Source organism: Ambystoma mexicanum, chromosome 1p (assembly GCF_040938575.1).
Source record: "Ambystoma mexicanum isolate Mex_15411 chromosome 1p, UKY_AmexF1_1, whole genome shotgun sequence".
In the NCBI taxonomy this organism is placed as follows: domain Eukaryota; kingdom Metazoa; phylum Chordata; class Amphibia; order Caudata; family Ambystomatidae; genus Ambystoma; species Ambystoma mexicanum.
Genome location: NC_090921.1, coordinates 1,216,475,549 through 1,216,492,404, shown reverse-complemented (window position 1 = coordinate 1,216,492,404; position 16,856 = coordinate 1,216,475,549). Strand labels below are relative to the sequence as shown.

The window sequence follows — 16,856 nt, the reverse complement described above, 5'->3', positions numbered from 1 at the left end:
TACTTGCACTCTGAGCAGTATATTGACACTGTGCCGAACGGTCCATTTTCCCGTCAATCACACAATTGAAATCATCCCCTAAAATCATATATTACCGCCCATCTCTCTCAAAAGTAAGGACAGTTTCCTAAAGAAGGGACTACCACCAGCACACGGTCCATAAATGGAGCCTAGCGTAATTAGCTTTTCTTCATATTTGACATCAATAAGAAGTATCCTCCCCTCATCATCCATTACTACCTTCTCTATCTGAAGCAGTAGACCTTTGCGCAGCAGTACACCCACTCCCCTTGATTTGGAACTGTGGCACCTAAGAAACGTCCTACTATACCATCCATGTTTGAGTAGGTGTATCGAATCATTCAACAAATGAGTTTCCTGAATATGGGCAATATCTATCTTTTCCCTCTTCAGCCTGTTCAGTACCTCCTTCCTTTTCCTTGGAATGTTAAGGCCTTTAACATTCCAGGAGCATACCCTCAGATCATTCATTGACATGCACTATCCAACCTGAAACCATCCATATCGATCTTGAACATATACATTCCAAAGGACGAAGGGGGGATGCGATGAGATCGAGTTGTGTAGACACTACATGACAACACACAACAAACACACCAAACCCATGAATCAACATATATTAAACTTAACAGCACACCCTGCAGAACTACATGGTGATATTGAATATAGTTATTTACAAAAACTCCAAAATCTTGAACTGTAATTGCCCCAGAAACCACGCCCAATTCTTATATAGTAATAATAAACAACAATAACCTTTCTCACACTACCCTTACCAATATCTACAAGAACACCAAATCAACATGAAAACCATGAGTAACCCTTCTTTTTCCCACCCGGAGCTCAATATCATTTCAATGTCTGTATTGGTGAAGCCAAAATGTGCGCAATCAAACATTTCCATTCCATTCTAACTTCAACAACTTACTATACCATATATTCAACAGTAGCCTACCGTTGAAATTTGACCAGCCTAAATATCATATTCAAATCCCCAAATTATATGTATTATGAAATAACAAATACTAAATCCCATATCCGTGCAGTGCCGATAGTAACACCCCATCCCCACTCCCCCTGTAACCCTGCAAGGCGTGTATACATGGTAGCCCTCCATGGCACAAAGACCTCAATACATCTGCAGGTCAATCACCCACATCCCCTAGAATAAACCAGTACGTGGTAATAAGGTAGACTGTTAAACATCAGACTACCAAAAGAAAGCCCTAAATTCAGTTCCACCTAAACCTATTACTAGGTGTTCATTGTCACATCAGCATACCATGGGGTCTGTAGACAACTAAAGCCAACATGAACTTTTAAGCAGGCGCTAACAACCCCCTCTCCAACCACACTCCCTCACACCCCAGAGCCCCCCCACAAAAAGAACATGACTCCCCCCACCTCTAACCCATATATAGGCCAGAGTACCCATTAACTCAAATCACATGGAGACACACAGTGTCAAATAGGAATATACCTAAAATCATACTTGTGAGAAAAATGAGGAAAGTGCATCTGGATTCAATGTCCACCGGATTTCACAGTACCCTTGTCACTTTCCAGCAGCTCACAGCCATAAATCGAACACAAGTCTCCAAAAGCATTGTAAGCATTCAGCTATTCCTCGGAGCACCCCTAAATAATTCCCAACCCAGTAATAGGACTCTAAATTACCCATGACCCTTGGCATATTCATGTACCCAGAGTCTGACCCTGTTTCCCAGCCATAAATCGAACACAAGTCTCCAAAAGCATTGTAAGCATTCAGCTATTCCTCGGAGCACCCCTAAATAATTCCCAACCCAGTAATAGGACTCTAAATTACCCATGACCCTTGGCATATTCATGTACCCAGAGTCTGACCCTGTTTCCCACAATGCCAGCACAGATCGATCCTATCTCATTTGTAGACAACCATAGGAACCACAGTCCCAGATCACAACAGATATTAGAAATTTAAGAGCACAATATGCAGTTCATGGCTGTCATTTTTTTTGTACGCATCATTGCCAGATTTCAGAGTGAGCCACATGAGCAAAGCAAGCAAGCTGATTCAGTGAGTCAGGTATTGGAAAGTGCCAAAATACATGAGGTACCAAATACTTTCAGTTATATAGTTCTAATTGGCCCAGATCCCTCAAAGTGTCTTGCCATTTTTGGATCAGACTGCCAATACAAGGCTGCCTGCATAATTCACACGCAGTTCCATGTGGTACTCCTGGCAGCGAACGCACCATTTGATATCTCGCAGTCCAGCTGGCAGGCTTGTTCATTTGGTAGATGGAGGGTTGCAACCATAGTTATTAACCCCAATGATAATCATACTGTGGGAAACAGCCAAAAGGAGTGATCTTTGTGGTCACAATCCCCAATGCCAATGCTGTGAGAGCAGAGTACATTCCATATAGTTGATTAATCCACAGCAGGGACACAGTAAGTATAACCCATAAATCTCCTTGTACTGTCACCAATGGTCCCAAAATTGCATGCACAAGGGTATGGTACTCATCCGCGGGTCGGAATGAACTTCCAATAGGGAGATTGACTGCCAAGATGTTCCATACCGCCCTTCTCCCTGTGCTCTTGCAATAGCATCCTCCAAAATGTGTCCCTCAAACATGGTGCAGTAATATATGGACTTGTGTCATGCAAGGGATCATAGATTGTTTCAGGTATGCAGAAAGCATTCAGAAAGAGGGCTGGCATGTCAAATCAAAAGCTGGAGGCTGATGGAAAATGTAATATCAAGTTGGGACAGAATCAAACAATATTCAGAACACAAGAGTCTCAAAGAGCGCAGGGATGAATGGGGTGGGATGCCCTCTCCAATAATTTACACATGTGCATATACGTGAAGGAAACTGACATTCGCAAACTGTGTAGTTAAGAGGTTAGAGAACCTTGGTACTTGCTGTTATCCGGTAGAACACACTCTGAAGAATGTAGCGAATAGGCAAAACTGCAGCAGTATCCATATGCACTAGGTGGAGGAGGCAGGCATACCATTCCCCTGCACGGGTGGCGCATAGCGCCTAGGGCCGTGATTCATGTACATAAGAAGGCCAGGAAGAGCGCCTAGTGAGGCTCACCTGCTGCCGTACCCAAGGATGGGAGTCGAGGCTCCGGTTGTGAGCTATCTTCAGAGGCGCTGTTCCATGTGTCAGTATTTGTAGTTTCCAATCGAAATTCCCATTCGACTCCAAAACGGGAGGGCGATCAGATGTCTAACAGCCAGCCCCTCTGTGGTAGACCCGCCTCACAAACACATAAACCACACCCGTAACTAACTCTGGTTGGCTGTCATGTATAGGGTTCCCCCACCCCAGAGGCTCAGCCGCTCCGTTCCAATGTGACGTCAGCTCTATGTTGGAGGCAGAAGCATTCAGGCCTTTACGATCGTACCACGCCCACCACAAAGTGTATCCAGACCGAAAAATGAAGGTTCTAAAAGCATACGCCTCTCCGACTGCACGATCATGAACAGAAGTCCTCCACCAATACTGCCCATGTTACCTGATCATTGACATTCCAAAGCAACAGTTCCGTAATACGCGAGGGCTCTCTCCTGTGCCCTAGTGAGCCGCCACCATTAACAACTTCTTCTATGATGCGAATCAACGTGAGGCAACGTGTAGAACAGCATGGCCTTTCCTCTAATGGCTTGTGACACAACCTTGAATGTATGTACATTTTGTGCAAAGTGTGATGAGGATTAATTGAACGGCGCCAAATTTATATGCTGCTCCACACTGCTCTTCTATGGGTTGAGCAACTTAACCATAGCACAGGGCCGCTACCACAGGCCCTGTATTATATATACATAAATTCAGTGAAGAAACTTTAGTTGAAGGGACGTTCTGGTTAAGTTCTACTAATAAAAACCTTTGAAATTCAGTGAAAAAACGTTTGCTAAAGGGGTGTTATAGCTACAAAGTAAAATAAAAAAACACAAGAATTAAGCCAGTTTTGGAACCATAACTAGCACCACTGCCATGCACCACTGCCATGCACTGCCCAGGACATTAAAGGTGACCTCACATTTGACATCATCGAGGAAATCACTGATTGATATCAGAACATTGTACCATTTCAAGGAAACTGCAAAGGAATGTATGTGTCGACCTAGAAAAATTGTTTGCCCCTGTATATTGCTTTCACAGCTCACAGTCAAAGGCTACATGCAATGTGCAGTGCATAAGAAAAGATTCTCAGGCTACTCCATGGCTGCCCTCTGGCTCTTTAGTCAGGTACTCTGTGTGGTAAATACGTGGCCTCACCATAGATAACAGGACATGTCCACTGGTCAAGTCCGGTCCACTACGATTTTTTTTGCATTACACAGATGGTTTATCTGAATGCAAAGCCTTGTCCACAGTATGTGCAGTGTAGGATCGAAGGCTATGCTTCTTTGCTCCTGTATTTATTTGGCACAGGGCATCACCGAAGACCATTCCCTGTGTATGCTACAGACATATTACATGAAAGGGTACCATCATTATTACTGAAAATGAGCATTGAACTTTAGTACGTTTCCTGGATCAAGATTCATTTTGGGCATGTTTAAAAAAATAAATTAAAAAATAGCATTGAAACAAATAATATAAGCTGGGGAATATTAATATTGCACTCTTTTATTAGTTGTCAGACCTTGCTAGAGTTATACAAAAGGCACAATCCGTTCATCCTATTCTTGCCATCAATCCCATAAATCTCTTGGCATACGCTAAGTTTACAACAATCAAATATAGTTTCAATTATTGCAGCAGGAACTTTTTAAATAATAAACACCACTAAAACAAAGATTCATCTTTTCTGTAAGCACAAGAAACGTGGATACTCGTGGTAAGTTAACTGCATGAAATTGGTAGTATTGCAGATCATTTCTACTTTGGAGTTTGTATTAAGTGTCCTAGTGAAACATCAGCAATACCTGTCTACATGGTGAATACTTTCAATGGTGGTGGGGGTGACCGGGTGGGGGGGGATCAGTGTATGCAGAAATTCAAACTGAATCCATAATTTACAAATAATTAAAATCCTTCTCTCTTTAGGGCAGCATTCCAGGCCAAACAGTAGTTTTTTTTTTCTTGTGCAAGATTCACTTAGTACGATTTGGAAGTGCTTCCTTCAGATAAGCCATTCCTCTTCAATCCAAGCATTGTGTTTGGCTCTGTATATCCCTTGTATTACTCAGAGTCAGGGGACGCAGTGTACATTCGCCCAGGTATATTAGATTGAGAATACACTAGGGGCTAAACTGAAATTGGATTTAGTTAAAAAAAAAGAGGACAGATTTGCACACAATAAAAAGTTATGCTAAAGCACGCACTTGAAGGATTGGGTCTGAAGGAGGAATGGTTGGAAATGGGATTTCTAAGAAAGCTTTAAAATCTGTGTTTTAAGGAAGAATATGATGCAAGGAAGGTATATGATTTATAAATTATTCTGTACAAATAAATGCGGTCTTGATGGCATAATAACTGCTACAGTATCCGAAAAGCAACATAGAATGCAAGCTCCGGAGAACACAAGATGCTGCCCAACTTTCAAAATGGCACTAATGTCAATTGTTGCTTCAGAAGATACCTGAAGAACATCACCTCTAACCTAAGAGTCTTCCGCGTATGTCATTTGGCTGATTAGGACATTACTCATACAATTAATGTGTCTTATTCTGCTTACAGAGAACAATATTTTTACTGTAGATTTAAAAAATATAGTATATAAATATAAAGATCTTATTTTATTTACATAACTAGCTCTTACCAAATGTGCTGTAAATTAGCCGATCCTTTAAAAATATATATTTGTCTAAGCAAAATGCCTATTTTATCCTAAGTGAAATGTTTATTCAATGTTTCTGGATTACAATATATTATATCTGACAATAACCTATCCTAATGTACGTATTTGTGTGGCTTTCAGGACCTGCTTAAAACAGAAAGATAATACTAGTATTGGAAAATAGGTTTGCTACATCCCTTTACAACACATAAATTCATTGAAAACACTGCAGTTGAAGTGACGTCTAAACCCTAGATACCTGCCATGTATGCCCATGTGTATCCCAGACCAATCTCAACCCCTACTGTTCATCTGCGATTATCTAAACATGAAATAAAAGAAGACTTCACAGAATAGACATCACAGGTGACCTCAAAAAGAGCTTCAGATACATCGCAAACAAAATGAAAATATGCATTTTATTTGTTCTTACTAATTTAAAAAAGTAAACACCCTTGTACTCAGCAGTTTGTAACATGTGCTGTTGTCACAGATTTGACACACCACTATAGTACCACGCCAAGAGAATTCGATTTTTCTGTGCAAGACTGAAAATGCTAAGATACTGAAGACATCCACTTATAAAATACTTAATTTTGGAGTGCGAGTACAGCTGAATTGAATGTAGGCATTGCATATGAAGACAACACGAGAAGCACTAGGTCGCTTTAGAATGCAAAGATATGATTTGTGTCTGTGAAAAGGGAGTCGCAGAGTTCTTTCCAATGAGTTCATTATTCACTTAGCTACCTTTTGAGTCTAGTGAAGAGAGGATTCCCTTATTAAAAAGAACATACATGAGGCTGATAAATGGTGGTCATTCTGCCCTGAATCTGGAAAGTGAAGAGGGTGGGTTTGCTGGGCAGTCTTTCTATGCCAGGCTCTGTATCCATGTTAGGGTTTGAAAGTGTAGGTCAGTCAGTGTTACCAGCCGCACCTCCCCTCCACCAAATGAAGGACACGTTTATTTTGTACTGTTAACTGTTTCTTTCACTCAACAGACTTTACTTAGAAAAGTTTTCACTTTTCCAGTTTCAGGAACTCCACTGGATTCCAAAAGCTTTGCTACTCTCGGAGGCACCACAGCATTTCTGCTCCTGCTCCTGTTGGCGCTGTTTATCCTACTTTGGATAAGGTACTGTATATATAACATCTGGCAGTGTGACATTGAAGTGAGGTAGTTGAAATGTAGAAAGTAAGTTGGACATCAGGAGTGCTGCATAAATAAACAGGCTAAAACTATATTTAAAATAAAATGTTTGAACTTAACTAAAAGATTTCAAAATGTCCGTCTTGAATCTAAGTAAATGTGCTGTTAAAGTCAACTGTTGACGTTTTTTTTTAGCACAAGAACATATTTTAGGTTGCATTAAAATGTCATATTGCCATTACCACTGTCAATGGCACCAACCTAAACAAATACTGTAGGCATGGTTGCCATACTGAAGTGGGTGAATACGTAAATGTCATAGACCAGGATTAAGGAAAGATGAGCATCCCGAGTCTTTGTGCCTGAACCTGCTTGCTTTCGGATTCCAACTGGGGCTGCTGCAGCTGCCTTTGTGTCCCCATGTGCCTTCCAGCCGGGTCTGACTCAAGTGATGACAAGGTAGAAAGAAGAGGCCCATCACTTCAGGTTGGTGGGGATGTAGGAGCATGGGTGATGGTAATTCAAGACCTTAGAACAATCCCAGCCTTAACTGGGAAGTACTCTTCTTCAGTCAAGATGTTCATAAGTAAACAATTTTTAGTTAATGTGTAACCTTGAAACTAGATTCGAGGGAATCAATGGAGGGCAGCACGAATTCAAAGTCTAATTCTATTTTAAATAAACTAGGGGTCGTTTATTTTTAGACCTTTATGAACTTGTTGATGCAGATAGATGTGATCTGGCTGATAACAGCCCCAATATGTAGCCATTTATGTGGCAGTACGAGGACTCAGAGGATGCTATATCTGGATTTGTGCACATGGAAATTGTGTGGTTCGGGTATGTGTCTTGCGACCAGCAATCTTTTTTCCTCCAGTCCTCTTCCCAACACTCCTTGACTCCAACATCAAGTTTCTGTGAAATGCATCGATTTGATGGAGCTACTGAGAATGAGTCATTTGAAATATTTGTGTTGATTAGCTATGGTTGAGCCTTCAATGGGGTCTACATATTTTTCCCAATATCTCCCTCCTTCTACCCTCCATGTCCAAAATCATATGACCGCTGGTCTGCAGAACAACCCCGACACTGTGCAGTTTAGTAAATGGTCAGTTCAAATGTGTGTTACTAGTGCTTGCAGCCAAAGGTTGACAATGTTTTGGTAGAAATGTCTAGGATGTACGATATTTGTTTGTTTCAGGAAACATGGTCAATAGAACCCATGTCTTATCCTTAAGCTCCCCCTCTTAGAAAAGACTGCGAGGGCATCAAAAGTACAGCCTTCTTCCATTAATCAATACACTATTTGTGATAAAGATGGAATCATTTTGGAAATGTGACCTAGATATATTGAGCATTTACTTGCAAAAGGAGGACTGAGGCCGTTAAATGGATAATGCTGAGCAGGGCAGAATAGACCCAACTTAATTTGGGCACACTCCTGAATAAGACCATGAAATTGTTGTTGCGAGATGAAAACCTGATAATGGTAGTTGGCAGGGATATTCATTTTAAAATGGGCTACTCTGTTGGGACAAGAATGAGAATGCAGAGTTTCTTAGCCGGAAAACTGTGATGGGTGAAAGAGCTGGAAATGTAATATCAAAATCTTTGAAAATTGTCTAGGAATGGTCAATGGGGTAATGGACAACTAATTACATTTTGGGGGATATTTTGATGGTGAATGTAATTGCCTGGAGAGGACCACAGCCACCTACATATGCCCGCAGTCCTCTATGTGCAATCTTGATTGATTTTGGAAAACTATGTGCACCTTAGTCTGTGCATAGTTACAAAAATAAAATTAAACGCCTATGGCTTATGCCTGGATTTTGCATGTGTGGAAAGTGAAGAATCCACAGGGATTCTGGCCTTTCCACACAAATGAATTATTGCTGCAGGTTAAGATGCAGGCATATTTACTTCCCACTCCAAGCTCTGTGCTTCACAATGTACGTCCGCCAGCTCCATGTTGTAAATGCTTGAGCATTTGCATTCATATTACTGGTGGAGTGCTTGTCGACAGTCGACAATAAGCGGCAAAATGAGTATTGACTAAGCCACCTCCTTGGCTCCTACACCCGGTGAGTGAATGTGTAAGCTGAAGCTGAGGGGTGTTTCGCTGCCAACTGTGTAACTGTGCAAATATCCTGAGCCTTGAAATAGGCCTGACAAAAGGGATAAGGTAAGCTCTCCTCAAAACCCTGAATACCTCAAAGCGCCTCAGGGACACAGGTATCCAAAGTTTGCATGTCAGCGCCATTCCCGATAGAAGTTTTGGCTTGCCCAATGCGCACATACGAGCAAATGTTACCACAAATGTCTCCAACACGAACCCCGGTGCGGGTGAGTAACAACGAATTATGTGAGAGAAGAAGGTTCACACCACCAACAGTACCAATATCCAGAAACCCCAAAAGGGGCCCGACAAAAGGATAATGTGAACCCTCTCCAAAATCGCACAACGCCTCAAAACACCAGAGGCACAGATATTCCTTGTAGCTCAGTTTGCGTGTCGATGCCAAATCCCAATAAGACAGTCTGGCAGGTCCTTGCCAACTCACCATGTCAATGACGCCAAAATCTTCTGTCCTTTCCACCAATTACCTCATGTAAAAATTTCCGTTGTTCACCTACCCTTTCCATCCAGGTGTCAAGTTCTCTTATTGTTCCTATCCTCGTCGCCAGGACAAATGTTGTGATGGAATAATGAGTCCACCACAGTTGAAAGGATTCTACAAGTTTATTAGATGGAAGAAACCCACAAGTCTGTGCACTGGGAAAACACCAACAGATTAAACTGACACAAATCGACTGCGCGCTATGGCACTCCAAAATCGAACGCAGAATGCCAAAGCGCATTCACTGAACCATGCTTAGGTATAATGGGGTCCCACTCCCCCTTTGACTCACATTTGGACCTCTTTCTACATAGTTGATCTTTCCAAAGACCTCAGCCATTGAGGTGAAGGTGTGCTACAAGGTAGAGGCAGGCTCTGCTCCATACACACTCCCAGGGCATAATAGGGGTGACTTTTGCTGAAGACCCAAGCCTAGTACTTCACATGCAAACCTACCTTAGCTGGGCGAGCAGAGACTGAGGAGGATTCACATTTTCCTAAAGCCCCTTGCATTGGCACAACATCCTGAGAGCCAGAAAAGCCAGGATCCCTGTTTTTATCTCATCAAACAACTTGAAACTGCATTTGATCTGTGTTTTCCACACTTCAGCCAAAACGACATCCTGGTGCTGCTTTTGACACTCTCTTAAACTTTGAACCATTGCTGTTTTGCATCTGTCGAACTGGCTTGTCGCTATATCTCACCAAGCAGAGCACATCACCTACTCGGCTTGAACTACGAGCTTGAAAAAGGCATCGAACCGCCACCTCTTCAAACATCCCATTGAATCAGGATCACAACTTCAAACCGCCTAACCTCAAATCGTATTGCTGAAGCATTGCGTCAATCGTCGCCCGTGCCAGCGATTACAAAACACGTCGAACAGTTCAGATGGACTTCTAAACTCTGACCTGGTGGGCAGAGGTTTAGGAGGCCACCCCAGTTTAGTGGAAGAGAGGTACCTTCTGGACAAACCAGACCAATCTACGGTAGCTTGGCAGGCTGTCACGACAAAGTCCCAGGAGGGGTGAGCATGACTGGAAGCCCACTATGAGCACACACAGTAAAAGTCCTCAGAATACTCTTATGATACATTTATGATAGGCATTTAAAACTAAACACAAATAAACCACAGTAATAATAAAACAGTTACCACACATGCTTTTCACTATGTAACATATATACAAAATGTGTTTAGCCTAATGCTGATGGAAGGGGGGAAATAACCACAACCTGCTACAGAAGAGGTAAGTTCAACACAGATATCGCATTAGGCAGTTCATCAAAGTCAATCCCCATTTCATGCAGTTCAGCCCTAAGAAGTGAGGAGCTCTATGCTCAAATGTACAGCAGTGCATAACAATGTGCGGTCGTGCATGAAGCGAAAAGTGGGTCCTCTTCAGGGAGCTTTAGTTGTTCAGGAAGGGGGTTGAGGCGATGAAGAATAAATCTTGAGAAAAGCAAGGAGCGCAGGCTAGCTCAGCTAAGGTGAATATCTTTTCAGGGATTCTTGTGCATAAAACAGATGGATGTGCCAGGGGGCCACCGGTAAGTGATGCAAGTAGTCACCAACCCTCAACACAGTCCGGGCCAAACTTTTCCAGTCTAGTCCAATTCGCTGGTAGGTTTCACCCATGCAATAACAGGACACTCGGCTTACAGTGGCTGCTGGACGGGACGATTTTCTGTGGCGGGGCATTAGCCTTTTCTCAGCTCTCAAAGAAAGGAGAAGGATAGTTCTGGAGCACAACGTCTCGGGGTATGGGAGCAGATTTGCAGGCATGTACAGCGACAGTCACCACAGCAGGGTGACACAAGGACTGCAAATGCCCGCGGCATGGCGCACTCTCATAAATCGTGACCCAGAGGAGCCAGAAAAATACGTTTTGGCAGGAGAGGGCCCAGGACCACAAGTAAACGATTCCCAAAGTCTCGAGTCTCAACTTGGGACAGTGCCGCTCCCCCAAAACTCCAAAGGGTCAAAACGCCCTTGCAGGCCTTCTTGGTGTGATGCAAAAGCAGGGGTCCCACTGGACAACAGCAGGGTCAAAGTTTCAAACCTTCTAGCACGACTCTGCTGGTTCCACAAGTCTGCTTTTTCATTCTGGATATTTGTTCCTTCTGTAGTTCAGTGTGAACTTCAGGTGATTGACCTGGAATGGATACAGAGCCCCTTCTTTTATCCAAGATTAGTTTTGTGCTTAAATCTAGGATAATCAATGGAAGATCTGCTCTCTTGCATACATGCCAGGCATGGGCCAATCATGGCCCACAGTGGTTTCAGTCATTCAGGCCTACCATACATACTGTCACCAGTAGTGTGGATTGGGACCAGACTGTACCAAACCACTTTCTAGGCACTAGCACATGTGGCATTCAGGAGCCCGCCAACGATGCAGTTTTCTTCAGAGGCTGCATGCCCAAATAAGGAATACCCAGAACTCTCGACCTGGATGAAGACAAAAGGACAAAATGGCCAAAAGACAGAACAAAAGACTTTGTGGCAGAGGAATTTTCGGCAATGGCCTCAGTCTTGGTCCAAATGCAGTAAACGTGTGATGGTTCCATAAAAACGAAATAAAAATACTTTAAAGTAAACTGCGTGACCAGTTTGTCCTAGACACACTTTTACAAACACCAAAAAACATCCTTCGAGGGTGGATAGGGTAATAAAACAAAAGGACCCCTATGCGCGGTATTGTTAGGCACTTGTCATATATTTAAAGAGTTACCAAGAAATGGCAACATAGTCGAACATAGTTTCCCAGTACTGACATGCTTGTTTCTCCATAACAAATGAGCAAAAGCCCAGAGGAGCGCAGTTGAAGGCTGTGCTCCACTGGTAAAAGTCAGGTTAGGTAAGCCAAACAAAAGCAAAAAGTTTGGGGGATCCATAAATGGAGGGAAACCTGCACCTAAAGGAAATCCTTCCTAACACCAATGTGACCTTCAAACTGACCCTAGTAAGTCATCTGAATTGTATTGCTCAAATACCACATTTAAACTCCACATACCACAATTTGTGTATCTACTCAAGGCATCTCCACGCTTGGACCAGTATGACTCGCTACACCCGAACTTGGTTTAACACCATTGAACTGCCTAACATTGGAATCAAGTGTCGCTGGGCTTTGGTCCCCAGTTTGGGCCCCTGGAGATTGGTTAAGTCCCTTTTGCACCTTTTTACTTTGCACAACCTATCCTTTTTTTTAACACATTGTTCAAAGTATCCAGAGAGATTCTACATTTCAATTCTGCATCTTCCGACTTCTTTTTACAAGGGTGGGTTTTCGAGTGTTTTTAAAGATGATTTGTAATATTTAAATCTTTAATAAATTAGATATGTTTAAAGAACATTTATTGGACATTTCTTTTTATTTTGGAACTGTGATCTTTAGCTGTTTGGGTTGATATATTTTGGTATTCACACCAATTGCGAGAGCATATACTTTTCTCAGCCCACATTACCAAAAAAGGCAAATAATGTATATCTCTGGGTTTGCACTGTTGTATCTTTGACTGGGATCACTATTTAATTGTAGACATTAGGGGGCTGCCTAGCCGGTTTAGCTACTACTCAATCTAAGGGTGCAGCAGGAGGAGACTGACACACAGGTGGCATAGTGATTTATAGACTTTTATTTGTCAAAATAATAAGGCACAAACCTAACTTTCCCCAACTCTTAAGAGGGATTTCCCTACCTCAACTAAAGTGCTAATGGGTCTGTCAAGTTGTCTGAGCAACTTAAAAAGTCCACTGTGTGATTTCCCTGCCTCAACTAAAGTGCTAATGGGTCTGTCAAGTTGTCTGAGCAACTTAAAAAGTCCACTGTGTGATTTCCCTGCCTCAACTAAAGTGCTAATGGGTCTGTCAAGTTGTCTGAGCAACTTAAAAAGTCCACTGTCCTGTGTCAAAATGTCCCCATCTCTTTCCCTTACACGTATAGCTAAACTAAACAGTTGTGTCAAAGTTCTTGGCCCAGGAGAATGACTCCCTACTACTGGTGGCACTCCTGGTGGCACAGTTCCGGTTGTAAATTCTCCACCAGGGGGAATTACTCCCTTCCCCTTGTTGTAGTACTTCACAAACAAACCAGCGGGTTGCAGATCATCTAATGCTCTGTGTCAGAAAGTTTAATACTTTGTAAAGCCGAGAGAATGACTCCCTTCCCCTGGTACGCTCTTTCTCATGTTAAATCAGGGGGTTTTATCCTTCCCCAAATACTGATATAAGGTATTGGGTTACTGCCTCCTGAGTCGCAAGACCTTCATGTGTCCACACCCATCTTTCCCTGTATCTTTCGGGATCAGTCTCTGGTCTGCTCTGGGGTTTTGGGTCACCTTGTACGCTTCTGGTTCTCGCTCTTCGGCGGCTATGCAGCTTCAGATGCTCTACCCTTCCCACATCTGCCTCACACCACATGGTCTCCACTTTTCCTCCAGTTGTTCTGCTGCTTCACCTGCCTTCCGTTAGGTCACTTAGCATTGGACCTTCTCACAACGGCTTTGTACTTGTGACAGCATCCTAGTCTACAGCTGCTTTTTCTTCCCATGCCGACTTGCCATATTCCTCTCACTTCATCTTGCGAGAGCTGAACTACTCCATCCTCCTGGGAGGGCTCGACCATATTGTAAGTCCTTCATTCCTTTTTGTTGTGAATGAGCACAGATTACTAGACTGCTCCTTTAGGTTCTTGTTGGTGCTCTTCATTGTTCCGAACCTCCTCCTCCTCCACTAAGCACCTGTATAATAGTTCCTCCTTAGGTAGTCCCTACTCTTCGTCGTCTCAGTAGTTAGGTTTTCAGATTTACAGAGACACATGGGAAGTTCAGGGAAAGGGTTTGGAGTCTACAGAATAGGGAGGTTTGTAGGTTATTAGGTGAGGGTTGTTATACCACGTTCCCCTTAGATGTTCATCCTTGTCCCTAGAAGAGGAGTCTTTCCTCAGGAGATCCTCCCACTGTGTACCACCACCAAGGGGACTATCGGGTAGCAGCCTCACCTCCCTTGCCTCATGGAAAGGGTCCCCCCTCTGGGAAAAGTGACGACATCTAAGTATTTGTTGCATCAGCCTTGTACTCCTGTAGGGCATAAGTAATTTTGTCTCACCCGTACAGCTTGTTTCCCCAACTGGTTTTCTGAATTTTCCAGGTAAGCCTCAATCTTGGGGGCCCAATCCAGGATCTCGGTGATATGCCCCTTCGAGAGCCTATCAGGGTCTGGGATTCCCAAAGTCTTCATGTTCCTTGCGGGTATAACGGCACAAAAGTATCTGCCTGGGCTTAACTGACTGGTCACAATCTACAGTGTGGCTATGACTTTAGAAAGAACAGGTCGCTATACCCTGGAGATGGGACACTTAGAAATGAGCAATCTAATGTTCAGGTTGTCACACACTGATTTTCCAGAGTTTTCTTCCATGCTTAGTTAATTTCCAGATGTAGATGTATTGATTTGTTGTGATGATTGAAAATCAACTTTCACAATTTTCTCTATCTTCAAAACCTATTCATTGACATGTCAACTGTGCATCTGGACTTGTCACTACTAATGCCCAAAAAAGAATATTGGGTCAATAATGTTCATCAGATGAATGAGATTGTCACCATACATGTCCCTAGTCCCTCATCTCTGTCCCTCAGCAGGGACTTCTTAAGACTATTTTCCACACTATCAACTACTGTTCTTGTTATGCAGCAATGTCCCTTACTGGATTTTCTATATGGAATGCAGTCCAGACTCCAACAGCTATCCTTTGTTCCGACATGTGTGGGCATGATAGAAATGTTGTCATAGATGGTCATGCCTCCACGGTGTGGGGTCTGCAGAGCCAGGACTAGATTTTACTGGGTATTTGAATGTTATCTGGATTCCTTTGCAAGCCTCCACAGCTGAGTGAAACCCAGGAAGATATCCAGTGAAGTTTCAAAGTTTCAAAGTTGTGGCTCCCTATGTTTAGATTGCTACCAACAATTTGTATGGATACACTCTCCTGATTACATGTTGAGTTTCATTCTACTCCAACAATCCCTATATAACCATACATTGTGCATTCACTCTTAGTTGAACAATGTATGTTGAACTTATGGATGACTCCCTATGAGAAGAGGAAGCTGAACCAAACGGGACAATGCTCTTCTGACCACTTACCAAATCCATTCTGATTATGAACATCTGCGAGCTTCTGTAGATTAAACTTATCAGAAAGAAATGAAAAACCAGCAGGCCCAGCTCAGGATTGTATGTCTCAAGTACCATATACTCACATCCCTTCTACTGATCCCTGGGATAATTTGACATAAAGATGCAAAAACGCCATATCACCAGATCAGTACATGACCGAAGAGAGGACTGTCGCTACAAAAATCAGCAAACAAGAAACGAACTATGAAAAATGTGGAAGTACTCTGAATATTCCTGATCTAATGTCAATTGTGGCCAGATTTGTGAACTGCAATTCTCCACCACAGGATTTGCAAATCTGTCTTGTACAAGATGTACCACTTCCCTGGCTCAGTTGTTGATCTGGCTTCTGCAGGAGCCCTTCCCCTGACATATTTGCTGCTTCATTTTCAGTTGCCCAGAATTACATATCATGGAAAGTACATGTAAACATAAGTCTGCCATACAATAGTTGACAATATTGGCTTTCGAATTTGTTTTTAAAAACACTTCCTCCTGACATCAGAATTGTATTTGTTTGATTTGTAAACTTTACACTAACATTATGAAGGGGACAGAAGTTAAGTATACTGGGCATAGCAAATCTCAGTTATATTTTCATCCTGCCAAATCACTTTCTAAATTTGAGAAAATCATTTCTGTTCATTAAACAGCGATGACATTGAGGGTTCAGCAGCGACCCACTGTTGACTTCCTTGCGACCCCAACAAAAAAAAGAAAAAGAAAACATAATCTTGCCTGATGGGTCCCCGGCCCAGTTTTCCCACATCAGGGTAATGCTGTTCCGGGGAGACGCTCAGTAGGGGTTGGAGCTGAACGTGACATGTGGCACATGTCACATGCCACATTCAGTTCCAACCCCATTCTCCCTCAGCTTCCTCGCAGCTCACATAAAGGAACCAAGAAGCTCTCGCAGCTTCCTCGTTCCTGTTTGTAAGAAGAACGGAGGAGCCACGGGTGGCCTGGCAGGACGGACCAAAGCTGCAAGAAAAAGGTTAGAAGTCTTTTTTTTTAAAACATGTGTATTTTGCATGTGTGAAGTGCATGTCAGATGTATGTGGGCGAATGAGAAGTGATGTTATGTGTGTTTTT

General features: G+C 42.7%; 1 protein-coding gene across 4 annotated transcripts in view; it reads left to right on the top strand.

Annotated features, from left to right (window-relative positions):
- LOC138452040 (B-cell receptor CD22-like) overlaps positions 1–16,856 on the top strand; it is a 926,478-nt gene that overhangs the window by 810,896 nt on the left and 98,726 nt on the right. For all 4 annotated transcript variants that reach the window (XM_069604949.1, XM_069604947.1, XM_069604950.1 and 1 more), the window contains one exon: positions 6,841–6,943. In XM_069604949.1, coding sequence (XP_069461050.1) covers positions 6,841–6,943 — 103 coding nt within the window. The remainder of the gene's footprint in view (positions 1–6,840; positions 6,944–16,856) is intronic.